Source organism: Phycodurus eques, chromosome 15 (assembly GCF_024500275.1).
Source record: "Phycodurus eques isolate BA_2022a chromosome 15, UOR_Pequ_1.1, whole genome shotgun sequence".
Taxonomy (NCBI): Eukaryota; Metazoa; Chordata; class Actinopteri; order Syngnathiformes; family Syngnathidae; genus Phycodurus; species Phycodurus eques.
The window spans coordinates 4369150-4396981 of NC_084539.1; the positions used below are offsets into that span (position 1 = coordinate 4369150).

General features: G+C 42.7%; 1 protein-coding gene and 2 non-coding genes across 13 annotated transcripts in view; 2 read left to right on the forward strand and 1 right to left on the reverse strand.

Annotated features, from left to right (window-relative positions):
* si:ch211-196i2.1 (collagen alpha-1(I) chain) overlaps window positions 1-27832 on the reverse strand; it is a 180028-nt gene that overhangs the window by 25434 nt on the left and 126762 nt on the right. For 10 of the 11 annotated variants that reach the window (XR_009769945.1, XR_009769946.1, XM_061698981.1 and 7 more), the window contains 16 exons: window positions 27039-27092; window positions 24668-24775; window positions 23830-23883; window positions 20120-20173; window positions 19912-19956; window positions 19575-19628; window positions 17389-17433; window positions 13504-13557; window positions 13271-13324; window positions 13140-13193; window positions 12020-12073; window positions 11772-11825; window positions 7573-7617; window positions 4777-4821; window positions 1928-2035; window positions 1738-1791 (listed from right to left, as the gene is read on the reverse strand). Coding sequence is in view for 9 of the 11 variants with exons in the window: in XM_061698981.1 (XP_061554965.1) it covers window positions 1738-1791; window positions 1928-2035; window positions 4777-4821; window positions 7573-7617; window positions 11772-11825; window positions 12020-12073; window positions 13140-13193; window positions 13271-13324; window positions 13504-13557; window positions 17389-17433; window positions 19575-19628; window positions 19912-19956; window positions 20120-20173; window positions 23830-23883; window positions 24668-24775; window positions 27039-27092 (936 nt within the window). In the remaining 2 variants the exon portion in view is untranslated. The remainder of the gene's footprint in view (window positions 1-1737; window positions 1792-1927; window positions 2036-4776; window positions 4822-7572; window positions 7618-11771; window positions 11826-12019; window positions 12074-13139; window positions 13194-13270; window positions 13325-13503; window positions 13558-17388; window positions 17434-19574; window positions 19629-19911; window positions 19957-20119; window positions 20174-23829; window positions 23884-24667; window positions 24776-27038; window positions 27093-27832) is intronic. The other variant, XM_061698982.1, reaches the window with a different exon arrangement.
* Window positions 9771-9853, forward strand: trnal-uaa (transfer RNA leucine (anticodon UAA)). The gene has a single exon. It is a non-coding gene; the product is annotated as a tRNA-Leu (tRNA).
* On the forward strand, window positions 20497-20579 carry trnal-uaa (transfer RNA leucine (anticodon UAA)). Its single transcript has one exon. It is a non-coding gene; the product is annotated as a tRNA-Leu (tRNA).

Consider the following 27832-nt stretch of genomic DNA (forward strand, 5'->3'; position numbering starts at 1 on the left):
CCCACAGCTCGTGACCATAGGTGAGGGTAGGAACGTAGACCGACCGGTAAATTGAGAGCTTTGCCTTTCGGCTTAGCTCCTTCTTTACCAAAATGGACCGATACAAAGTCTGCATCACTGCAGATGCTGCACCGATCCGCCTGTCGATCTCCCGTTCCATTCTTCTCATGAACATGACTCCAAAATACTTGAACTCCTCTACTTGGTGCAGGATCTCATTCCCGACCTGGAGAGGGCACCACCCTTTTCCGACTGAGGACCATGGTCTCAGATTTGGAGGTGCTGATTCTCATCCCAGCCGCTTCACACTCGGCTAGGAACTGCTCCAGTGAGACTTGGAGGTCACGGCTTGATGAAGCCAACAGAACCACATCATCTGCAAAACGCAGAGATGCAATACTGAGGCCACCAAACTGGACCCCCTCTAACCCTCTGCTGCGTCGAGAAATTCTGTCCATAAAAGTTATGAACAGAATCGGTGACAAAGGGCAGCCTTGGCGGAGTCCAACCCTCACCGGGAACGAGTCCGACTTACTGCCGGATACGCGGACCAAACTCTGACTCCGGTCGTACAGGGACCGAACAGCCCGTATCAGGGGGTTCGGTACCCCATACTCCCGAAGCACCCTCCACAGGACTCCCCGAGGGACACGGTCGAACACCTTCTCCAAGTCCACAAAACACATGTAGACTGGTTGGGCGAACTCCCATTCACCCTCGAGGACCCTGCCGAAGGTGTAGAGCTGGTCCACTGTTCCACGGCCAGGACGAAAACCACACTGCTCCTCCTGAATCTGAGATTCGACTTCCCGACGGACCATCCTCTCTAGCACCCCTGAATAGACTTTACCAGGGAGGCTGAGGAGTGTGAGTTGGAACACACCCTCCGGTCCCCTTTCTTAAAAAGGGGGACCACCACCCAAGTCTGCCAATCCAGAGGCACTGTCTCCGATGTCCACGCAATGTTGCAGAGGTGTGTCAACCAGGACAGCCCCACAGCATCCAGAGCCTTTAGGAACTCCGGGCGAATCTCATCCACCCCGAGGCCTTGCCACCGAGGAGCTTTTTAACCACCTCGGTGACCACAAACCCAGAGATAGGAGAGCACACCTCAGAGAACCCAGACTCTGCTTCCTCATGGGAATGCGTGTCGGTGGGATTGACGTGGTCTTCGAAGCATTTTCACAATCAACATTGTCCCAGATTATCGCACTACTCGTCACTTTAAACCGCATACACTCCTTGAAGTCTCGGCGCCCTTTGCACAATGGTCATTGCACCGGACTATTGCAATATTAGTCATTCGAACTGCTATAAGTGCTAGAGGACTCTGCATCTTTTTGCACAATTGTCAAAAAATAAATAAATAAATGTACCGACATTACCAGATAACTAGCAACCCTTTATTGCTCAGTGACTGTTTTTTTTGTCAATGTCTTTATGTCTCAAAAGTGTTCTCTGTCAATTGACTGTCTGTTGTCGTACCAGAGCGGCTCCAACTACCGGAGACAAATTCCTTGTGTGTTTTTGGACATACTTGGCAAATAAAGATGATTCTGATTCTGAAACGGAGGATCTTTTAACTCAGCGAGAGAGAATCTTTCATGCATGAAAAATGTTGGTGCACCGAAGAAAGGCACGTTACAGGAGGGTTTATTACCACAAGTAGTATAGCATGAAAACAGATGTTAATTTGGTTTTGTTGTTGTTAAATGAATCTTTATAACTGTAGATTACCTTTTCACCTCTTTCTCCTGCTACCCCTATTAATCCAGTCGCACCTTGGAGGCCCTGTGGCGAGCAACCAACATGATTACACACAAATTCCAATTCATTAACAGTTTTTTTAATATTGCCAGATTAATGGGAGTAACATGTACAGTATATTGAACATTCAAATGGCTGTTGATGGTAAATGCCCACTCACTAGGATTCCTGCTGGCCCTTGTGGCCCCTGAGGTCCAGGAGACCCATTACTTCCCCGGGGCCCTGGTTTCCCAGTGGCTCCAGCATCACCTTGGAGACCTGGAGGACCCTGGAAACACAAAGGACACACACAGGTGAAAATAGCTCTTACGATGATCAAAAATTGAAGTTACAATTAATACAAAGGACAAAATAATATATTCAGAATTTTGCATACAGCGAAGGACAAAAATGTCCTAATAATTATATAGGTGTTTTTGGAATTTTACACGGTCATGGGCAAACATTTCTTTTTAATTTTGGGCTTTCAATTATTTATTTGAACCATTTTCCAGGGTGAATGATTATACTTAAGATTTGGTTAAAGATCTCTTATCAAGTTTCACCTCTATACCAGAAGATTTTTTTTTTGTATACATCAACGAGTGTCTGGCAAAATTCTGGCTGGATATTTGACCACTCTTCTTGGCAAAATTGGTGGAGTTTATTTTTCATTATTTAGTCTACTTGGTTGGTTTTCTTGGCATGGAAAAGGCTTTTAAACATAGTCGACAAATGTTGAATAAGGTTGAGGTTGGGTCTTTGGAAAGGCTACTCTCCACAGGCTGTTAGCATGCTTTATCCATTCCCCAAAACAATTTTGATTTGTGTTTGAGAAAATTTTCCAGCTGATAAACCCAATTGTGTTCAAGTTTCAGCCATCTAGGTTTGGTGTGAGGTGAGTTCGAAAAATGCGGATAGTCCTCCTTATTCATTATTCCATCCACTGCGTGCAGTGCACCAGAACCACAAAACAGCCCAGGGCATCATGCTTCCATCTCCTTGCTTGACAGATCGTACAGTGTTCTTAGAACTGAAACTCTGAGTAAGTGCCCTATTAGTCCATCATGATGTAACACTTGCTTTGCTGTGGACAGTGACACTGGTGTTCCAAAATTTACAGTTTATGGCAGGCTTGAGCCTTGGTGGTTCCTGGCTTGCTCCCTAACATCCTAACCAATGTCCTTTGAGGATGATAATTTGAACTTTGAAACTGTGCCAGACTAATCACACCTCCAAATAAGTACGTATAATATAAGTACAATATGTACGTCCTTTTTAAACTGATCATTTTGGATTCTGTAGTTGTTTCGAAATGACACCAAAAGACTTTTCCAATTTGTGTAAACCTGCAGTTCTGCTTATTAGATCTTCATTGAGACCCTTGGATTTTCCCATGATCCAATGATACCAGGTGCAGTCAATCATGAACATTACTGATAAGTTAATAAGGAATACAATATATACACATATCTGTACATATACAAGGATCTCGCTTGATGTGCATCCCGTGTCTGTGACGCACAAAAATTAACAGGTACACATGACGTTGTTTTGGGCGACATCGATAAAACGTTGTCATGGAGCTGTGTATGTGTTGCTCACATCACATACACACACATTCACACAGCAAGGGGCTAGGCATTCTGTGGCTCCGGCATTGGTTCTTGGCTCCTCGCGGCATGAGACACGTCACTTCCGGCAAACGGTGGCTCACAGTGGCTCACGGTGGCTCACCCGGTGGCTCATGGTGGCTCACCGCTCGCTCACAGTGGCTCACCCGGTGGCTCACAGTGGCTCACCGCTGGCTCACGGTGGCTCACACTGGCTCACCGCCTGCTCATCTCGGCATATTGAGGCATATCCGACTTGCTGCTCATTCCACGACATTGTACGTGCTTAGAAACTGCTTGTTGTTTTTGATAATGGTGAATATACAGTACTGTACATTAATACGTGTAAGTTCCATCAACATCTTAATACATGCGTCAGTCAAATAAAACATCGTAACGTCTTGGCTCCTCGCGGCATAATGACGTCACTTGTGGCTCACCGCCTGCTCATCTCGGCTTTTTTTTTTTTTTTATAAATGTTTTTCGCTATGAAACAAATGATTTCCAGTCGGTATAGCTGCAGCCATGCTGACTTGTGCTGATGGTAAAATATATCCAGCTGGGATCCACGAGCCAGCGGTGATCCACCGGGTGAGCCACTGTGAGTCAGCGGTGAGCCACCCGGTGAGAACATTGTGAGCCAGCGGTGAGCCAACGTGAGCCACTGTGAGCCGGAAGGGACGTGTTTCATGCCGCGAGGAGCCAAGAACCAATGCCGGAGCCACAGAATCCGCCAGCTCTTTCTCCATTCACATATGGGAAAGTTTCAGTTAACTGTTTATAAAGCGGCACACGTTATCAATATTCAAATTTGGCAGGCTTTACTATCCTGTGGTGGTAGGGCATGGGACTGGGTGCATGCAGAGGCTGAGGAACTTGGAGAGTCAAAACAATAAGAGGTTGTATTGAGCACATTTGCAAGGATATACAGGATTGCTGTCTAAGCAAAGTTATGGAATAATAAAAGTATACAAAGGTATATTAAATTTCTAAAGTTTATATTAGTCATTTTGCCACTACAGGCTACATCAGGCTTTGGGGCAGTTTTTTCTTCAGCTTGAACTGGAGCCTTAGTGAAAATAGAGGGAATTATGAAAAGTTCCAATCAGTCAGTGTAAGCACAAACCCTTTAGGCGTCTGCTCGAAAGTAAACAAAAACAGCCTCCTGAAAAAGCTGATAAAAGCCCCAAAAACTTGGAAATCCATTGTATACTGTGTGTATTGGAGAAAATCCAAAATATATTGAAACTTGGCCCCAAGCTAAGATTTTGTATTATCATTCCACCCCCAAAAACGAAAATGGTCACATAACATTTTAAAACAGCAATAACAATAGGAATTGTAAATAACCACGGCCGCAATCTGGAACTGTAAATTCAGTTCCCTGATCAGCCTTCATTTGAGAGCCTTTACTTACTAGTACACCCTGAATCCCTTTGGGTCCTTCATCTCCAGGTCGACCCTAGGGGAGGGGGGGGGATATGTTTAAAGGGTATAAATACAGGGGGAAATAGAAATAGATCAACAACAAAAGAAGTCATAGTCTTTTCTTTTCCTTTCCCCTTGTCCCATAAGGGGTCGCCACAGCATTCATCCTGCCCTCATTTCTTCCCTCACTACATCTATCAACCTTCTCTTTGGTCTTCCTCTAGCTCTCTGGCCTGGCAGCTCCATCCTCATCATCCTCCTACCAATATACTCACTCTCTCTCCTCTGGACGTGTCCAAACCATCGAACGCTTCTCTCTCTAACTTTGTCTCTACAACATCTAACCTTGGCTTGCTATCCAACCTGGTCACTCCGAGAGAACCTCAACATCTTCATTTCTGCCACCTTTTGCTCTGCTTCCTGTTGTCTGTTCAGTGCCACTGTCTCTAAACCGTACATCATGGCTGGCCCCACCACTGTCTTATAAACTTTGCACTTCATCCTAGCAGTGACTCTTCTGTCACATAACACACCTGACACCTTCCTCCACCCGTTCTAACCTCCTTGGACCCATTTTTTCACTTCCTGACCACATTCACCATTTCTCTGGACTGTTGACCACAAGTATGTGAAGTCTTCCACCCTCACTATCTCTTCTTCCTGTAGCCTCCCTCTTCCCCCTCCAACCTTCTCATTCATGCAGGTACTGTATATTCTGTTTTATATTCTGTTTTACTTATCTGCTAATCTGCATTCCTCTCCTTTCCAGTGCATGCCTCTACCTTTCTAACGGTTCCTCCACCTGCTCCCTGCTTTCACTGCATATCACAATGTCATCTGCGGACATCATGGTCCACGGAAATTCCAGTCTACCTCATCTGTCAGCCTATCCATCACCACTGCAAACAGGAAGGGGCTCAGGGCTGATCCCTGATGCAGTCCTTGAACTCATCTGTCTCACCTACAGCACACCTCACCACTGTTCTGCTGCCCTCATACATGTCCTCTACTATTCCAACATACTTCTCTGCCACTCCAGACTTCCCCATGCAGTACCACAGTTCCGCTCTGTTTACTCTGTCATAGGCTTTCTCTAGATCAACAAAGACACAATGAAGCGCCTTCTGACCGTCTCTGTACTTCTCCACCAACACCCTCAAGGCAAATACTGTATCTGTGGTACTCTTCCTTGGCATGAAACCATACTGTTGCTCGCAAATACTCACTTCTGTCCTGAGTCCAAGCCTCCACTACTCTTTCCCATAACGTCATTGTGTGGCACATTAACTTTGTTCCTCCATAGTTCTCACAGATCTTCACATCACCCTTGTTCTTAAAAATGGGCACCAGCACACTTTTCCTCCATTCCTCAGGCATCAAATCTGTTGAACAACCTTGTAAAAAAACTCCACAGCCACCTATCAGGACCAACTCCCTTTCCAATTTTCATCCTCTTTCGTACCTCATCCTGTTCACCGAGAGCCTGGCTCACCTCTTCTCAAAAAGCCGCACAACACTCTTTCTTTCTCAGCTTCCACCACATGGTTCTCTGCTCTGCCTTTGTCGTCTTAATCTTCCTGCCCACCACCAGAGTCATCTTACACACCATCATCCTATGCTGTCTAGCCACACTGTCCCCTATCACTTTCTTACAGTCACTAACCTCCTTCAGATTACATTGTCTGCCCAGGATGTAATCCACCTGCGTGCTTCTACCTCTGCTCTTGTAGGCCACCCTAAGTTCCGCCGAACTTACCCATAACTTCTTCGTCACCCCCTGTTCACTTCACTAACGTCCATTACAATCTGCACCAATCACAACTCGCTCTCTCGGTTTGGGATGCTCAGAAGTACTTCATCTAGCTCCTTCCAGAATTTCTCTCTTACCTCTAGGTCACATCCTACCTGTGGAGCATAGCCACTAATCACATTATACATAACACCCTCAATTTCAAGTTTCAGCCTCATCACTCGATCTGACACTCTTTTCACCTCCAAGACATTCTTAGCTAACGCTTCCTTTAAAATAACCCCTACTCCATTTCTCTTCCGATGTACACCATGGTGAAATAATTTGAACCCTGCCCCCAAACTTCGAGCCTTACTGCCGTTCCACCTGCTGTCCTGGACACACAATATATCAACCTTTATCATAATCATCATGACAACCAACTCCAGAACTTTTTCTGTCGTAGTCCCAAAATTCAAAGTGGCCACATTCAGTTCTAAGCTCTGTGTTTTCCTCTTTTCTTTCTGCCCAAGAACCCACTTTCCACCTCTCCTCCATCTTTAAAACAAAACAAAACAAAACAAAAGGGGCTCCGGTGATATCAAATAAAACATGCCCTTTTCTTTTCAGTGCAGTTAAGCATAATTTCATTTCCCAATTATTAAAACAGAAAATATTTTTTTGTGATGCATGTTGATTTGTATGCATCTCTTTACATTATGATCTCAATAAATGTCTGACATTCATTTTCTACTGCTTTTCCTGGTCAAGGTCATGGGTGAGCTAGAGACAGTCCCAACTGACTTGCGGCAAGGTATACCCTAGACTGGTCGCCAGTCAATCACAGAGCATATAGAGACAAAAACAAACAAACATACAAACAAGCAAAAAAATACATTCATACTCGGATTCACACCTTTCAGAAATTGTTCAATTAACCTAACATGCATAATATGCATAGTGTTCAATTAACCTAACATGCATATTTTACATTGTATTGGTATTATGTTAAAAAAAACCAATTCTCTTGTTTTTAGGTATACCAAAAATCCTCACCTGGGGTCCCTGGGGCCCTTTCTCTCCAGGGGAACCTGACAGACCCTAAAAACAAAAGTAGAACAGTCAATGTGAAACATGTTTATTCCATCTTCAACTTACACAAGCTGCAGCAAACATATTATCATGGCCCTTAATCTGTCTCTTGTTTTCTCCTGCTTTGCTCCAGTTTAATTAAGGGCAGGACAAGTCGAGATGACAGTGGTGGACCAGAGAAGGAATATGATGAGGAAAAACCACATGGGAGTCCAGAAATTACAGATAAAACATCTCTCTCATGTAGAGATCAGCACATCAAATAGCATTACCATGGACAGAAAAACAGCACTGAGACTTAAAGCTACTTCTCAATGTCATATCTTGAAGTAGTTTTTATTGACTTGTTTAATGTCTATTTTTTACTGTGCTTTTAGATATGCATGTCAACTGATTGGGTTGTAGTGCCTGTACATAAGATAAGAAGCCCCTGAATGCTTCCTCTTGGCCTTGGTCTCTCAGAAATGCATGTAATGGACTCAGCACAATTTTTTATTTATTTTTTTGTTTGTGCCTATGCACCAAACAGCAGTTCAGAGTACCCACCCTTTTTGGAGTCCTTGGAGGGGGTGCTGGAGAGCGCTCCCGCTGGGGACTCCATCGTTCTGTTGGGGGACTTCAATGCTCACGTGGGCAATGACAGTGAGACCTGGAAGGGCGTGATTGGGAGGAACGGCCCCCCCGATCAGAACCCGAGCGGTGTTCTGTTATTGGACTTCTGTGCTCGTCATGGATTGTCCATAACGAACACCATGTTCAAGCATAAGGGTGTCCACACATGCACTTGGCACCAGGACACCCTAGGTCGCAGTTCGATGCTCGACTTTGTGGTCGTGTCATCGGACTTGCGGCCACATGTCTTGGACACTCGGGTGAAGAGAGGGGCGGAGATGTCAACTGATCACCACCTGGTGGTGAGTTGGCTCCGATGGTGGCGGAAGATGCCGGTCCGACGTGGCAGGCCGAAACGTATTGTGAGGGTCTGCTGGGAACGTCTGGCAGAATCCCCTGTCAGAAGGAGTTTCAACTCCCACCTGCGACAGAACTTTGCTCATGTTCCGGGGGAGGCTGGGGACATCGAGTCCGAGTGGACCATGTTCCACGCCTCCCTTGCTGAGGCGGCCGACCGGAGCTGTGGCCGTAAGGTGGTCGGTGCCTGTCGTGGTGGCAATCCCCGAACCCGTTGGTGGACATCAACGGTGAGGGATGCCGTCAAGCTGAAGAAGGAGTCCTATTGGGCCTTTTTGGCCTGTGGGACTCCTGAGGCAGCTGATGGGTACCGGCTGGACAAGCGGAATGCAGCTCTGGTGGTCGCTGAAGCAAAAACTCGGGTATGGGAGGGGTTCGGTGAGGCTATGGAGAAAGACCTCCGGACGGCTTCGAGGAAATTCTGGTCCACCATCCGACGTCTCAGGAGAGGAAAGCAGTGCACCACCAACACTGTGTATAGTGGGGATGGGGCGCTGCTGACCTCGACTCGGGACGTTGTGAGTCGGTGGGGAGAATACTTCGAAGACCTCCTCAATTCCACCGACACGCCTTCCCATGAGGAAGCAGAGTCTGGGTTCTCTGAGGCGGGCTCTCCTATCTCTGGGTTTGAGGTCACCGAGGTAGTTAAAAAGCTCCCCGGTGGCAGGGCCCTGGGGGTGGATGAGATTCGCCCGGAGTTCCTAAAGGCTCTGGATGTTGTGGGGCTGTCCTGGTTGACACGCCTCTGCAACATCGTGTGGACATCGGAGACAGTGCCTCTGGATTGGCAGACTGGGGTGGTGGTCCCCCTTTTTAAGAAGGGGGACCGGAGGGTGTGTTCCAACTACAGGGAGATTTTTTTTTTTGCTTTTAACAACAATCAATAAACGTTTGGGAACTGAAGACACTAATTGTTGAAGCTTTGTTGGTGGAAAGTAAACCTATTAATGAATGTGACTGTGGCTCTTTATTATAGTGTTCATTTGCGTGTTGTGTTTTGATGTGTGTGTGTGTTTTGTCGGTGGGGTGGGGGGACGGGGTGGGGTTATATGTTCAAATAAAGCAATCAATCAATGTGTATAACAGTAACCATATTAATAAATGGTTGTTTTTGGGCTGTTCTTGTTCAACATGAAGACAACATATTTTTGTAACAGCACGTTAGGGGCACAACAATGGGGCTTTTCATGTATACCAGGATGGCCGAGTGGTTAAGGCGTTGGACTTAAGATCCAATGGACATATGTCTGCGTGGGTTCGAACCCCACTCCTGGTAATTTTATTCAGTTCTACAATGGTCATCAAATCAGTCCTGTGTTCTTCCATCACAGTCTGGTTTGGTGCTGCTACAAAAAAGGACAAACTGCAATGGAAAAAAATCAAAACTGCTGAAAAGCTTGTCGGTACCCCCATGCCCACCCTTGAGGACTTGCATGCTGCCAGAACTAAGACAAGAGCGTGCAAAATCCTCTCCATATTCTGGTCACCAGCTGTTCCAGCTCTTTCCCTCAGGTAGGTGCTACCGAACAATGCAAACTAAAACTAGCAGACATTCCAACAGCTTCTTCCCTCTTGTCATTAACTTCTTTAACAGTTAACTTACAATTCCATTGCAACATGCTGCCATTTATTTTTTTGGCTTGAGTTTGTTGTCACATTTTTGTCGGGCCAATTATACAACCCCAATTCCAATGACGTTGGGACGTTGTGTTAAACATAAATAAAGAGAGAATCCAATGATTTCCAAATCATGTTCAACCTGTATGTAGTTGAATACTCTACAAAGACAATATATTTCATGTTCAAACTGATAAACTTTATTGTTTTTTAGCAAATAATCATTAACTTAGAATTGCATGGCTGCAACACGTTCCAAAAAAGCTGGGACAGGGTCATGTTTACCACCTTTTCTTTTAACAACATTCAATAAAGGTTTGGGAACTGAGGACACTAATTGTTGAAGCTTTGTCGGTGGAATTCTTTCCCATTCTTGCTTGATGTACAGCTTCAGCTGTTCAATAGTCCAGAGTCTCCATTATCGTATTTTACGCTTCATAATGCGCCACACATTTTCAATAGGAGACAGGTCTGGACTGCAGGCAGGCCAGTCTCGTACCTGCACTCTTTTACTACGAAGCCACGCTTTTTTAACAAGTGCAGAATGTGGTTTGGCATTGTCTTGCTGAAATAAGCAAGGGCGTCCATGAAAAAGACGTTGCTTGGATGGCAGCATATGTTTCTCCAAAACCTGTTTGTACGTTTCGACATTAATGGTGCCTTCACAGATGTGTAAGTTACCCATGCCATTGGCACTAACACAGCCCCACACCATCACAGATGCTGGCTTTTGAACTTTGCGTCCATAACAGTCCGGATGGTTATTTTCGTCTTTGGCCTGGAGGACACGACATCCACAATTTCCAAAAACAATTTGAAATGTAGACTCGTCGGACCACTTTGCATCAGTCCATCTTAGATGAGTTTGGGCCCAGAGAAGCCGGCGGCGTTTCTGGGTGTTGTTGATAAATGGCTTTTGCTTTGCATTTGAGAGTTTCAAGTTGCACTTACGGATGTAGCGCCGACCTGTATTTACTGACATTGGTTTTCTAGTGTTCCTGAGCCCATGTGGTGATATCCTTTACACATTGATGTCGGTTTTTGATGCAGTCCAGCCTGAGGGATCGAAGGTCATGGGCATTCAATGTTGGTTTTCGGCCTTGCCGCTTAAATGCAGTGATTTCTCCAGATTCTCTGAACCTTTTGATGATATTATGGACTGTGGATGATGAAATTCCTAAATTCCTTGCAATTGTACGCTGAGGAACATTGTCCTTAAACTGTTCGACTATTTTCTCACGCACTTGTTTACAAAGAGGTGACCCTCGCCCCATATTTCCTTCTGAATGACTGAGCAATTCAGTGAAGCTCCTTTTATACCCAATCATGGCACCCACCTGTTCCCAATTAGCCTGTTCACCTGTGGGATGTTCCAAACAGGCGTTTGATGAGCATTCCTCAACTTTCTCAGTATTTTTTTGCCACATGTCCCAGCTTTTTTGGAATGTGTTGCAGCCATAAAATTTGCAAATCATTGTATTCTGTTTTCATTTATGTTAAACACAATGTCCCAACTTCATTGGAATTTGGGTTGTAACATAACTGACATATGTACAGTAATACTGGTATATACTTACTGGAGGTCCTGGCTTTCCAGCAGGCCCAGGAAAACCTCGCAAACCTGTCTCACCCTGGTGCAAAAGACAATATTTTTTTTGTGTAATACTTCATTTGTACATGAATAATTTACTTGTAATAGTGCCAAAATTGCAGGTTGACACTGACATTCCTATTATCACAAACAACGTGTTCATGTCAATACCCCATGTTTTTCTACTGTAACTTAAAACATTCTTAAAGAAGGCGGAGGGAAACATTACGTTACCCTCTCTCCAGTGGCTCCCGGATGCCCACGCATGCCCACGGTGCCGTGAATACCCTAATGGACATAGAGAAGAATGTCCATATAACTGATGAATATTACACACACACAAATATACATAATATAATATATAATATTTTATTATATATATATATTAGGGCTGTCAAAACCAAAGCATGACTTCATGATTAATCACAAAAAAATCACATTAATCATGTATTAACTCAGATTAATCGCAACATTTATTACAGGTCTGTGAGAGCCAAAACTCTTGCTTGTTTGTAGGTGACCAAATACTTATTTCCACCATATTTTGCTCATAAATTCTTAAAAAAATCAGACAATGTGATTTTCTAGATTTTTTTCCTCCCTCATTTTGTCTCTCATAGGTGAGGCATACCTATGATGAAAATTACAGGCCACTCTCATCTATTTAAGTGGCAGAACTTGCACAATAGGTGGCTGACGAAGTATTCTTCTTTCTTTTTTTTTTTTTTTTTGCTGAAAGCGGTACTGATCAAAAGTATCCTTAATTTGTTTAACTTAACTCATTGTAATTACATACATGGCAATTAACACTACTTAAAGGGTTTTAACATGACTACAACAATTACATTTACAAGTTTATTGCTGGCAAATTTTAAAACAACAAATTAATTATATTTCTTGAGGTTCACTTGATAGTTTATTATACAGTGCTTAACTGTCCTTAATGCATCATCAGCACTTTGTAAGTACAAGCAACAAGTTGTATTATACAGTTTTTACACTTTCATAACAATTCAAAATGATAAAGCGTTACTTAAAACATGTCTGCACAGTTAAAAGGTATTTAATGTTTGACCATGAATCTGTTTAATAAAACTTTTATTGGCTCTTACAGGAAAATGTGTTTCTAAGTTGGAGCTCAACCAGTATCCCATAATAGCTTGCGTTCAAACTCAAAGCGTTCACATTATTTCTTTAATCATTTTGAACTCCCTTCTAATCCCCTAACCACGGCCGCACTGTACTGCTGCGCATAGTTTACCATCAAAATTGATTTGAGGATGTTATTGTATGGTCAAATTAATTCACACTGATATTGCGTTTCAATAAATATGCTGTTTAGAGAATCACTTACATACATGCCAACTGGGCCCTGCGGTCCTGCCATGCCAGGCTTCCCTGTAAAACCCTGAGACAACACACATTACATCATATACTGTATGTACATGCACATTGCATCATCATTTTTGTTGACTGTGAACACACCTTTTCGCCTGGGGCTCCAGTAATCCCCTGAGGTCCTGGAGACGCTGGAGGGCCCTTAAAAATAAAAGCACCACACATCACCACAATGCTATGAGATTGAACAATACACTTTCAGCCAATTAGTCTCTGGCTGTCCAAGTGAATTTCAAGCAGTTGTTTTGTGTACTGAATCAGCACAATTCATTTTCAGAACTCTGCTTTAGGACATCGGTATACAGTATACTGAGGCATACCATTGAACCCAGTGCTCCATCAGGTCCTCTTTCTCCATAAACTCCTTGAAGACCCTAAAAAGAATTTCCACAGGAAATAAGAACAATTCACTCTTACAGTAGACTGCATAATATAGACTTGAACACAAAGTTAAAAATAAGAAAATGACTCAAGCTGTCCCAAAATGTAAAGAAAAAGAAAACAACAGTCATTGCTGTTAAAAAGTATGCATGGAGCTGTCAAATCACGAAAAGTAATGTGTCTTTAAATGGGACTTTTATGAGGATTGTCCAAGTAAATGTAATCACAGGTAATGGATTGATGTTGCAAAACATCCTGCTTGCTGCTTGCACTTTAAAATTAGTAACACGTTTATCTGCACATATCTGGTAACCAACATACAGTAGTTTGTTTCAGCGACTTTTTAAGAATTCCTTCCATGTGAAGTCCCAGTTTACATTTACTTGGTTTACTGATTCGATGGATTTGTGGCTGAGGATTGATCAAAAAATAACGTGAGTACATTGTTAAATACTTCAATAAAGTACAAGCGAACTCGGGTTTTGCTCCCGCTGCCTTTTTAAAAACATTGTTTGAGCGTGCATGCATGCTACCGTATGTTATAAGCTCGCGTATGTTTTACCATGCCTGCGCCCAATAATACGGTGCGCCTTATGTATGAGTTAAATACCGAAATAGACCCCGTAACTGAGACTGCGCCTTTTAATTTGGTGCGCCTTATGGTCGTGAAAATACGGTATATTCAACTGAATACAATATAAAGACCAGCTAATGTTCAAACTGATATATTCAAATATTCACTCATTTTGAATTTGATGCCTGCAACACGTTCCAAAAAAGCTGCTACAGGGGCATGTTCACCATTGTGTTATTTTTTAGCAACACTCAATAAGCATTTGGGAACTGAGGAGACAAAGTGTTGAAGCTTTGTAGGTGGAATTCTTTCTCATCTTAGCTTGATGTACAACGTCAGTTACTCAACACTCCGGGGTCTCCGTTGTCATATTTTCAATGGGAGACAGGTCTGGACTGCTGGCAGGCCAGTCTACTGTAGTTCTTGCACTCTTTTACTACAAAGCCACGATGTTGTAACACGTGCAGAATGTGGCATGGCATTTTAAAATTAAATATATGTGTATTCAATTGAAGACAGTATGGGTTAAAAATGTTTTGCAAATCATTGCATTCTGTTTTTATTTACATTTTACACAATGTCCCAACATCATTGGAATTGGAGTTTGTAGAGTCTGTTGGCTTGGTTCAACTGAAAACAAACTCTCTGGGCATTCCACTGTAAATGCATTCATTGAATATGTTTAAGACATACATAAATTGTTTTATTCATTCATTCATTCATTTTCCGTACCGCTTATCCTCACTAGGGGGTGCTGGAACCTATCCCGGCTATCTTCGGGCGAGAGGCGGGGTAAGTGCTGAACTGGTCGCCAGCCAATCGCAGTAAATTTTTTTGTACTGACTAAATAGACTAAACTATTGGAGATTTTTTGCAGTATTTACTATTATTATAATTGTTATTATTATCAGTAGGGGCGGCACGGTGGTCGACTGGTTAGAGCGTCTGCCTCACAGTTCTGAGGACCCGGGTTCAATCCCCGGCCCCGCCTGTGTGGAGTTTGCATGTTCTCCCCGTGCCTGCGTGGGTTTTCTCTGGGCACTCCGGTTTCCTCCCACATCCCAAAAACATGCATGGTAGGTTGACTGAAGACTCAAATTGCCCGTTTGTGTGAATGTGAGTGCGGATGGTTGTTTGTATGTGCCCTGCGATTGGCTGGTAACCAGCTCAGAGTGTACCCCGCCTCCTGCCCGATGATAGCTGGGTTAGTCTCCAGCACTCCCGTGACCCTGGTGAGGATAAGCTGCTCAGAAAATGGATGGATGGACTTTTATTGTATTTTCACGACCATAAGGCCCACCGTATTAAAGGGCGCAGTCTCAGTTAAGGGGTCTAGTTCTGTATTTAACACATACACAAGGTGCACCGTATTATTGGGCGCAGGCATGGTAAAACATACACTATCTTAAAACACACGGTAGCAGGCATCCACACTAAAACAATGTTTTTAAAAAGGCAGCGGGAGCAAAACTGAGTTCAGTTGTACTTTATTTAACAATGTACTCAGGTTATTTTTTTTATCAACCCTCATCCACAAATCCATCAAATTCCTCATCTTCTGTATCCGAACTGAACAGCTGGGCAAGTTCTCCAACAAACACGCCGGGTTCCCTCTCGTCATTGTCAGAGTCAGTCTCATTGCCGGGTGGCTGTTCAGCAATGATGCCGACTTTCGCGAAAGCTTGGATAACAGTCAAAGCAGACACATGAGCCCAAGCATCCACAATCCATTCACAAATTGTGGCGTAACTCGCCCGGCGCTGCCTCCTAGTCTTAGTAAAGCTGTGTTCGCCATCTGTCATCCATCACTCCCACGCCGCTCGCAACTTCACTTTGAACGCCCTGTTTACAACAATGTCCAGCAGTTGGAGTTCCTTTGTCAAGCCCCCCCGGAATGATGGCAAGCTCCGAGTTATTGCACTCAGTCGAATGGTGACTGTAGAGACGCTTCTCCCGGCTTTTCTTTGCTCATTAATCCATTGCTCGAGTTGGTCTTCCAACTCGGGCCGCCTCGTCTTGTTTACGCGGAAACTCAGTTTCGTCTTCTTGACTTGGCGAAGCTCGTTTTCCTGCTTCCTCCACTTGCGAACCATGGATTCGTTGATCTTGAATTCTCTCGCGGCTGCTCGATTTCCATGTTCTTCCGCGTAATTGACAGCTTGCAGTTTAAACTGTGCTTCGTAAGCGTGTCTCTTCGTAGGTGCCATTTTCGGGGGTCCTTAGCCAAACCGATGTTTTGCACAATGCGCTATATACCTACTGGGGGCGTGTCTTTGGCGACCTCTTTCACGCGCACCCTTCCCCTTTTAACGGCCGCATGCTGTCCTCAGCCATGTCCGCCTTCCTCTATATAAGCAGCGTGTCAGCAGGAAATGCTCCCAGTCAGTCAAGCGGAGCGCTCATCGAAGTCACACAACAACATTTACAGATTTTGGAACTCGGTGCACAGATAAGGCATTATAAGGCGCCACTGTCCATTTTGGAGAAAATTTAAGACTTTTAAGTGCGCCTTATGGTCGTGAAAATATGGTAGTGTAATGAGAGGCAGAATTGAATCTTTTTTTTTTTTTTTTAAACTGTCACAGAAAAAAACAAATGTTATTTTTAGAGTTTTGGTGTGAATATATAAAAATGCTTTTTGGTGTTAAAATATGCCTGTTTGATACATGTATACGCTCATCATTAAAACACTTCATACAATTCATTTTGTCACTTTTTCAACAGATTTTTTCCCCCTCCATTCACAAAAATACTGACTTCTTTAAGATGACAGAATGAATTTATTGAAGTCAAACACAATCATCCATCCATTTTCTGTACCACTTATCCTCACTCGGGTCGCGGGCGTGCTGGAGCCTATCCCAACTATCTTCAGGCGAGAGGTGGGGTACACCCTGAACTGGTCGCCAGCCAATCGCAGGGCACATATAAACAAAGAACCATTCGCACACGCATTCACTCCTACGGGCAATTTAGAGTCTTCAATCAATCTACCACGCATGATTTTGGTATGTGCGAGGTAACCGGAGAGCCCGGAGAAAACCCACGCAGGCACAGGGAGAACACGCAAACCCCACACAGGTGAGGCCAGGATTTGAACCCCGGTCCTCAGAACCGTGAGGCAGACGTGCTAAGCAGTCGGCCATCGCGCCGCCCAAACACAATCAAATTAGACAAAAGATCAGCTAAAAAGCCAGGTAACTGCAATGATGTCATCAAGTAAAGGTGAGTGAAGAACCGGCCCGCTTACCATAAGCCCTTTATTACCCTCAGGGCCAGCTGGCCCCATGGGACCCTAATAAAGAAAAAAACAACAACATGTTTTTACCAGCAGAAAAGGTTAAACAAAGTGCAAACAGTTAATATATTTCAGGACTGTTTTAGTCCAACAAACAGTCCAAAACACAGACCATGTAGTCCCGGAAGCTTGAGGTCTATGCATATTTTCGATATCTTTATTAGCTGAGTGAGCAAGAAATTTATGAGCATATTATACTTGCTAATATATTTGACCATAGCTATTTGAAACACCAAGGTCTGGACAACTAGTTAAATACAGGCGATCCTCAGTTTACGGCGACAACTACCGTAATTTCTGGTGTATAATGCACATCCCCCCCCCACCCCCAAAAAAAACCAAACAAAAAATTGTCAAAAGTCAAAAGAGGGGCAAATGGAAAAAACGTTCTCATTTTATAAATATATGCTGCCATCTAGTGGTTATGAAAAAGCTGTACACTTTCCTTCCACAATTTCACTGCCCCCTCAAGGTTATGAGGAAGGTGTACATTTTCATTTTAATATGCCACCGGCCACCTAGTGGTTATACAAAATGTGTAGCCTCAACTTTCATTCCAATTGGACAGGGGGTACGTATGACTGCATATATCTACAGCTGTGCTCATAAGTTTACATCCCCTCTCAGAATTTGTGAAATATTGTCTTTTTTAAGTCTGACTGATGACTGAACAACAACCATCATTAATTTCTTTATGGTTATGTTTTGTTTAATGATAATGCTTTTCTGAAATGCTTGACCGTTTAATTTGAATCTCATTAAAATAAAGTACAATGTGTTTCACCTGGTCCTTCATGTTTTCTTTCAAGAATTGTACCCATCTCACAAATTCTGCCTGGGTAGGTAATCAAATACATGAGCACAACTGTGTGTTTTCTAATTTACTAAATAAAAGTAGGGCTGTGAACTTCAAAATAAGAGCAAGTAAATTTAAAAAAGTATTATGTGTCCAAATAAAGTGCTTAACTTCCGAATAATTCTTTGAAAAAAACGAACAAAATACAGATAATACTTCATATTTTGATCATGTGGGTAAAAGCAAAATCATGCATTGTAAAATGCATTTTACAAAGGTGGAAGGGTTTTCAAGAATTTTGAGGTCAACTTTGGGGGTGCGTATTATGCATGGTTGCTCATTAGACATGAGAAATTACACTATATGCTTTTTTGAGGTTATGATTGGTGCATAATGAACTAGTTTTCACAGCATCATAAGAATACATCAGACTCGGTGACCGCCATACTTAGCTTTTCATTTGATTGTTTATTTATAGCCAAGAAGTTTTTTAAATTAGTTTTGACTTGACTGCATTAGCATAGGTTAGTGTTAGACTATGGTGCAGTATGTACAAATTCAGGTTATGTTGCCACAAAAGGAAACCTGTCATGATCTGTGTTTTTGCTGTTTTTCAAGGATACTTGGACATTGTCACAGGGGCTCAGGATCGAACCCACAACCTTTGGGTTGAGAGACAACCAACCACTCTACCACCTGAGCCATGCTGCCTGATTTTCTCCGATTTGGTTTTGTTTCATCACTGCGCTCATCATCGCCATCAGCCTGACCAAGTCACTCCTCAGCTTTTCGTAATCACTTTGATCTTGCTATTAAGTACTTTTTTGTTTTGTTTTGTTTTTCAAATAATAAATACATTTTTTTAGATTAACCCTGGACAGCTACCTTGCTTCACTTCCCTGTATTTGGGTCCACCTGCCTTTTTGCCTGCACTCCATCACAACGAACTCCCTTCATGTGACAAATCGAGGATCACTGATAATATAAACTGTTCTAATAATATTTAGCATTTTAATAAAACAGTTAATAATTTAAGATCATCTAAAAATCATGGATGGTACTTTAGGTTGAAGCCTGGACTACCATGTGGAGTATATCATTCGAAATCATTGGCTCAGACGATCCGAAGAGAAAGTAAAGCACTGATAAAAAAATTAAAATAAAATAAAATATATCATAAAAATATATAATCCAATCCATTCCTGTGTGTACTTTATGTAACCAAAAAAATGACAGAAAAACAGAGGGAGGGGCTAGCTTATACAACACACACACACACACACGCACGCACAAAAACACTTTACAATTTACAGGTGATTAAAATATGACAGAGAATGGGAACCTGTGTACCAGGCTTTCCTTCTGGTCCCTCTGGTCCAGGGTGACCCGCCAAACCCTAAAATGTGTCAATCAAATACACAAACAGACCTGCATAAATGTTTACACTGTAGAACTCTTCCTGTTCAAAGTTCATGTGTTACTTGAAAGAGAACATATTGGAGTTGTTGACCATCAAAATCTCTAACAATTCTAATAACCTTTTCAAGCATGACATAAAGGATGAAAATTGGAAAAAATGACGATGACCTCTGGCTCTGGACTCATACAGCAATACACAGCCTGACCTTTTAAGCAAATAACAGTCTGTATGTAAACATATTTCTGACAGGAAACATTACCGATAGACCTGGCTGGCCGCTGGGTCCCCTTTGACCTGACCGACCCTGGAGAAAAATAATAATAATTAAGAGAGGACAAGCAAAGGACTGCGCAAATGTGCCATAAAGTGGCATTCTTGTTCTTACTGTTTTCTCCTCTCATATTTTTGTATTAAAATGCTGTTTTCATGTAATGGCGCCATGACGAATAAAAAAAAAAAAGATGTACCCTGTTTCCTCTGGGTCCTGTGTTTCCATTTCGTCCATCGGGTCCTCTCTTACCCTTCAAGAAAGTAAACCTATTAATGAATGTGACTGTGGCTCTTTATTATAGTGTTCATTTGCGTGTTGTGTTTTGATGTGTGTGTGTGTGTGTGTGTGTGTTTTGTCGGTGGGGTGGGGGGACGGGGTGGGGTTATATGTTCAAATAAAGCAATCAATCAATGTGTATAACAGTAACCATATTGATAAATGGTTGTTTTTGGGCTGTTCTTGTTCAACATGAAGACAACATATTTTTGTGACAGCACAAGCAATTTGAAAAAGTTCATAGCAATAGTCTAGAGGTATTCCCAATTATGCACAAAATGGGGCTTTTTCATGTGTACCAGGATGGCCGAGTGGTTAAGGCGTTGGACTTAAGATCCAATGGACATATGTCTGCGTGGGTTCGAACCCCACTCCTGGTAATTTTATTCAGTTCTACAATAGTCATCAAATCAGTCCTGTGTTCTTCCATCACAGTCTGGTTTGGTGCTGCTACAAAAAAGGACAAACTGCAATGGAAAATCAAAACTGCTGAAAAGCTTGTTGGTACCCCCATGCCCACCCTTGAGGACTCGCACGCTGCCGGGACTAAGACAAGAGTGTGCAAAATCCTCTCGGACCCTCCACATTCTGGTCACCAGCTGTTCCAGCTCCTTCCCTCAGGTAGGTACTACCGAACAATGCAAACTAAAACGAGCAGACATTCCAACAGCTTCTTCCCTCTTGTCATTAACTTCTTAAACAGTTAACTTACAATTCCATTGCAACATGCTGCCATTTTCTTTTGGCTTGAGTTTGTTGTCACATTTCTGTCGGGCCAATTATACAACCCCAATTCCAATGACGTTGGGACATTGTGTTAAACATAAATAAAAAGAGAATCCAATGATTTCCAAATCATGTTCAACATGTATGTAGTTGAATACTCTACAAAGACAATATATTTCATGTTCAAACTGATCAACTTTATTGTTTTTTAGCAAATAATCATTAACTTAGAATTGCATGGCTGCAACACGTTCCAAAAAAGCTGGGACAGGGTCATGTTTACCACCTTTTCTTTTAACAACATTCAATAAAGGTTTGGGAACTGAGGACACTAATTGTTGAAGCTTTGTCGGTGGAATTCTTTCCCATTCTTGCTTGATGTACAGCTTCAGCTGTTCAATAGTCCAGAGTCTCCATTATCGTATTTTACGCTTCATAATGCGCCACACATTTTCAATGGGAGACAGGTCTGGACTGCAGGCAGGCCAGTCTAGTACCCACACTCTTTACTACGAAGCCACGCTGTTTTAACAAGTGCAGAATGTGGTTTGGCATTGTCTTGCTGAAATAAGCAGGGGCGTCCATGAAAAAAGACGTTGCTTGGATGGCAGCATATGTTTCTCCAAACCTGTATGTACCTTTCAGCATTAATGGTGCCTTTACAGATGTGTAAGTTACCCATGCCATTGGGACTAACACAAGCCCTTGACCATCACAGATGCTGGCTTTTGAACTTTGCGTCTACAACAGTCTGGATGGTTCTAATCCTCTTTGGCCCGGAGGGCACGACGTCCACAATTTTCAAAAACAATTTGAAATGTGGACTCGTTGGACTTTGCATCAGTCCATCTTAGATGAGCTCGGGCCCACAGAAGCCGGGGCGTTTCTGGGTGTTGTTGATAAATGGCTTTTGCTTCGCATAGTAGACTTTGTATCTATCTACGGATGTAGCGTCGAACTGCATTTACTGACATTGGTTTTCTGAAGTGTTCCTGAGCCCATGTGGTGATATCCTTTACACATTGATGTCGGTTTTTCATGCAGTTTCGCCTGAGGGATTGAAGGTCACGGGCATTCAATGTTGGTTTTCGGCCTTGCCTCTTACATGCAGTGATTTCTCCAGATTCTCTGAACCTTTTGAAGATATGATGGACCATAGATGATGAAATCTCTAAATTCCTTGCAATTGTACGTTGAGGAACATTGTCCTTAAACTGTACGACTATTTTCTCACGCACTTGTTCACAAAGAGGTGAACCTCACCCTATCTTTGCTTGTGAATGACTGAGCAATTCAGGGAATCTCCTTTTATACCCAATCATGGCACCCACCTGTTCCCAATTAGCCTGTTCACCTGTGGGATGTTCCAAACAGGCGTTTGATGAGCATTCCTCAACTTTCTGAGTCTTTTTTGCCACCTCCATCCATCCATCCATCCATTTTCTACCACTTATTCAAGGTCAGGTCGCGGGGGCAGTAGCTTTAGCAGGGACGCCCAGACTTCCCTCTCCCCAGCCACTTCATGTAGACTGGTTGGGCGAACTCCCATGCACCCTCGAGGACCCTGCCAAGAGTGTAGAGCTGGTCCACTGTTCCACGGCCAGGACGAAAACCACACTGCTCCTCCTGAATCTGAGATTCAACTTCCCGATGGACCCTCCTCTCTAGCACCCCTGAATAGACCTTACCAGGGAGGCTGAGGAGTGTGATCCCCCTGGAGTTGGAAGACACCCAACGGTCCCCTTTCTTAAAATGGGGGACCACCACCCCAGTCTGCCAATCCAGAGGCACTGTCCCCAATGTCCACGTGATGTTGCAGAGGCGTGTTAACCAGGACAGCCCTACAACATCCAGAGCCTTGAGGAACTCCGGGCGAATCTCATCCACCCGGCTGTTCGACTATATATTTCTCACGCACTTGTTTACAGAGGTGAACCTCGCCCCATCTTTGCTTGTGAATAACTGAGCAATTCAGGGAAGCTCCTTTTATACCCAATCATGGCACCCACCTGTTCCCAATAAGCCTGTTCACCTGTGGGATGTTCCAAACAGGTGTTTGATGAGCATTCCTCAACTTTCTCAGTCTTTTTTGCCACCTGTCCCAGCTTTTTTGGAATGTGTTGCAGCCATAAAATTCAAAGTTAATGATTATTTGCTAAAAAGAAAAATAAATCAAGTTTATCAGTTTGAACATTAAATATCTTGTCTTTGTATTCAATTAAATATAGGTTGAACATGATTTGCAAATCATTGTATTCTGGCACGGTGGCCGACTGGTTAGAGCGTCAGCCTCACAGTTCTGAGGAGCGGGGTTCAGTCCCCGGTCCCGACTGTGTGGAGTTTGCATGTTCTCCCCGTGCCTGCGTGGGTTTTCTCCGGGCACTCCGGTTTCCTCCCACATCCCAAAAATGCATGGTAGGTTGATTGGAGACTCTAAATTGCCTGTAGGTGTGAATGTGAGTGCGAATGGTTGTTTGTTTGTATGTGCCCTGCAATTGGCTGGCAACCAGTTCAGGGTGTACCCCGCCTCCTGTCCGATGACAGCTGGGATAGGCTCCAGTACGCCTGTGACCCTAGTGAGGAGAAGCGGCTCAGAAAATGGATGGATGTATTTATGTTTAACACAACGTCCCAACTTCATTGGAATTGTACATACCTCGCCACGCTGCACTGTTTGCATATCTGTTGTTGACCAATACTGGCCACTCATGTGCCTGAGTAGCATATATATAGACACGGACAACCATTCACACTCACATTCACACCGTCACTGAGTGGGAACTGATCCCACGCTGCCCGCACTAAAGTCAGGCGAGTGCACCACAACACCATCAGTGACTATGTTAAAATCAATATCAATATAGAAAGTCATTCTGATGTTCAGGCACACAAGTGCCCACTGACCTTTAATCCATTGCTGCCCTGTTTTCCATGATGACCCATTTCACCATTCCCGCCCTGAATGAGGAAAGATAAACCAGTCAAGACCACACAAACAATCATGTATCATTGTGCTTTAAAAGGTCAATGGCAAGTTTAATTTTGTGTAAATCATCTTGACAGAACATCTAAAGGAGGTAAGTATACCTTTCAATAAGAACATTTTCTTGCCAAAATCAAACAAAATATAAATATTATATGAACAAATTACATTTTAAATCAGGTAGTAAACTGTCTATTAATGAGCTAAACTGCTAAATATAATTATTGATTAACATTAAATAATCATTTCAAATAAGCATCTGGAGTATTTCATTTAATTGAATTTTTTTTTTAAGACTACATTTATTTAAGGCAATTTTAAATTATTTAATGCAGCTTCCTCTTGGCAATGCCTTTTAGTTTTAGAAGGGTGTTTTTTATGTCAGCATGGCCTACATTACAATTCAACAAATCACTTTATTGGATTCGATTACTTCACGGTGCACATTGCATCACATTTTTATTTATTATGTGCTCTCTCTCTCTCTCTCTCTCTCTCTTTCTCGCTCTCTGTTCAATAATAATAATCATTTGTATCCCATTTTAATTCAATAATTCACATTTTAATCATCTTTTTAATTGGCTTTATATTGCAAAAAAAACATATTCTTGAACATATTTACAGGGAATTATTGTATTCTATGAATATATCCATAATATAAACATGTAAAGTTGTTGAGCTCCAGTAGTTCATTACCTCTTAATTCCACAGCAGAACACTGACAATGAATGAGGCTAACATTTAGCAAAAGTGTTGTACCTCAGTGCCTTTGGGGCCAGGTTGACCCATGACTCCAAGGTGACCTGGAAACCCAGCAGGGCCCCTCTGTCCCTGTGAACCTCTAATACCAGTTGCCCCTTGATAACCCTAAGACAAACATCAGACACAATGCAATAAAGACAATACACAGCGCCTTTTCTGAGCCAGGATAGACATCTTACTTTTTTCAACAAAGTTAGCAGGTTGTGATCCTTTCATTGCCAGCAAGACTTTGGGGGTGAGTTAAGTGACATGATTTTTGTATGTTTTGTATGTATCTTTTGTATATTTTTCAATTTCATTTTCGTATAAGCTGCCTACATCAAGGATCTGTTGTACGATTTAGAAGGGTAGTATAGAATATCGGCCAAGGGGGTGCAATTGATGGCCGTCGTACAGGGTGCCATTCGGTCCAGGACCGCTTCTGCCGATCACACGTCCAACATTTGCTTGATTTGAGGAGTGTGAACAATGATTGTGACTCACAGTGTCCACTTTTTTTTTTTTAAATTAGCTCGTAGTACTAATACTACAACAACTATTACAACTAACAAAACTACTACCAATAATACACAGCACAGTGGGCGAGTGCTTAGCACATCCGTCTTGCAGTTCTGGCTCTGGCCTTCCTGTGTGGAGTTTGCAGGTTCTCCTTGTGTTTGTGGCTCTGGGTCACCATTCCAAATACGTGTATTAAATTCATTGAAGACTCCTGAAGTGGTTCAATGCGTTACATGTGGATTGCTTTGTTCTGGTGTGACCTGCTTGAAGTATGTTCCACTCTGTTTCTTTTGGGGTGCTGTAATTGCGGTAAAATGCCTTGAATTAGGGTGTTAAATTTGGTGTGTGGAAATTGTTAATTAGTTAAAAACTATTGACTGCCCTGGAGCAAGAGTCTTCCCTCCTCAACTTTGTGATGTTATCCGTGTCCGGAATTAACTTTTTGACTTATTGGTTAAATTCACTGGTAGCTGAAAAAAATCCTCCGGCTAAGCATATTTTTTTACCAGCCAAAATATTAAATCATTTTACACATATCATTTCTATAAAACGGTATTGTAAAATATAAAATTTTGAAGAGGAACCAATCCTGGAACTGCTTATTGGTGGTTTATCCCGCTGAGTCAAGATTTGTTTTGGGTTAAATGTTTTATTTTTTTTTAAACAACCAAATCATTTAGGGAAGGGCTTAAGAACATTTTAGGGTGGCTGAAGCCCCCTTAAAAAGGCCGAACAATGCCACTGGCGATCACAAAGTCTGGCTCTTGCTCCTGACACACTCCTTGTTCTATAGCATTACAGCTTCACTGGAATCATACCCCCTGATTGGATTGTTCACCTTCCCTAATTTAAACATGGAAACATTGGCTCCTATTGGTCCATATTCATTTGAATATTATTTAAGTATTGTAAGTCCTAGTGAGTCAGTCCTTAACCTCCATGACCGAGTTATGACCGCACACTTCGGTATGAATAATTAACCGACAATGCATTGCACACTTAACACACCAGTAAAACTGTATTCTTAATGTGTAAATAAAAAGGAACAACAACAAAAATACACTTTTTACAAAGGAAAATTACAAAAATAGTGTCGTGATAGTGAAATTGTGCATTTATTTGCAGTTTTATGGTACTGCACCGTCAATGTGCATTGTAGAATCAACATCACCTCCCAATCGCTTTCGTCCGCTTATTTGAGAAATCAGTGATCTGTGTGAGCGGTCTAATGCTATTGAATGGCTGGACTGGGAGTCACCAGCTACAAATCAGTACTTGGTGAGAGACATTGATGACTCAAAACTAACTACTGCTGGTTTGAAGTAACTGTCATCTGTTTACTCTCCTGGGGAAAGTAACGCGTTACTTTCCTCGTGACTCAAAATGGCGGAATTTTCATCACTGTTGACAGTATATTTTAAAGATACAGATATGTTAAAGATATCATAAAATAAAGAATTAAGACAACATAACATGCCTAACTAATATTGTATTGTATTTAAGATCCTGCAGGTGTCTGTATTAAGCAACACAGGGACCCAGTACAGGCACAGTATCAATACAGTTTGCCCAATGTGCCGCAACGCTTCACGAGGCCTCATCTACCCATCACTAGGACAAACATTTACTCGACAAGTGGCGGCGAGCCCTCTGAGATGAACACAGCAAAAGGAAAATTCACTCGCATTTGGCACCTGATGAGTGTTAATTTCAGACCCTGGATGTTATTGAAATAAGGTCTATTTCTAGATGTGCAAAACCCTCTTGCTGGTGATTATTTGATAGTCTGGAATTAAGGGCAGTCTTTCTGCCCCAAATATAACTAGCTTTCATGACAATATATTTAGGTACATGTCAAGCAATGTCTTACTTTATCTCCTTTAGGACCTGGAATCCCCTTGTCCCCATCTGGTCCCCGAATGCCCTGTATATTAAAAAGCAGCTTTCAGGATTACCATAATTTATCATGTATAATGCCCATTTGCCCCCCAAAAAATCTTCAAAGTCAAAATTGTGTATTATACATGCAGTAGGTACAGTAAAAGTTAGAACATTATTTCATAGTAAAATGAGGTATATCAGTAGATATTTGTTTTAGAACAGCCAAAAATTAGTTTTAAAGTCGCAGTGTTAAAACTAAACACTAGGGTACACCACAATATTAAATGCATTATTAAAGAACATGTAAATCTCAGTATTAATATTACTGATCAGAATTGATTAGAAAAACAAATTAAGAGAGGCCCACCACTAACATTTATTGCATATAAATATATTAATGGATAAGTCATGGGTGGCGGCACGGTGGCCGACTGGTTAGAGTGTCAACATCACAGTTCTGAGGACCCGGGTTCAATCCCTGGCCCCGACTGTGTGGAGTTGGCATGTTCTCCCCGTGCCTGCGTGGGTTTTCTCCGGGCACTCCGGTTTCCTCCCACATCCCAAAAACATGCAATAATTGGAGACTCTAAATTGCCCGTAGGCATGACCGTGAGTGCGAATGGTTGTCTGTTTGTATGTGCCCTGCGATTGGCTGGCAACCAGTTCAGGGTGGACCCCGCCTCCTGCCCGATGACAGCTGGGATAGGCTCCAGCATGCCCGCGACCCAAGTGAGGAGAAGCGGCTCAGAAAATGGATGGATGGATGGATAAGTCATGGGTGTG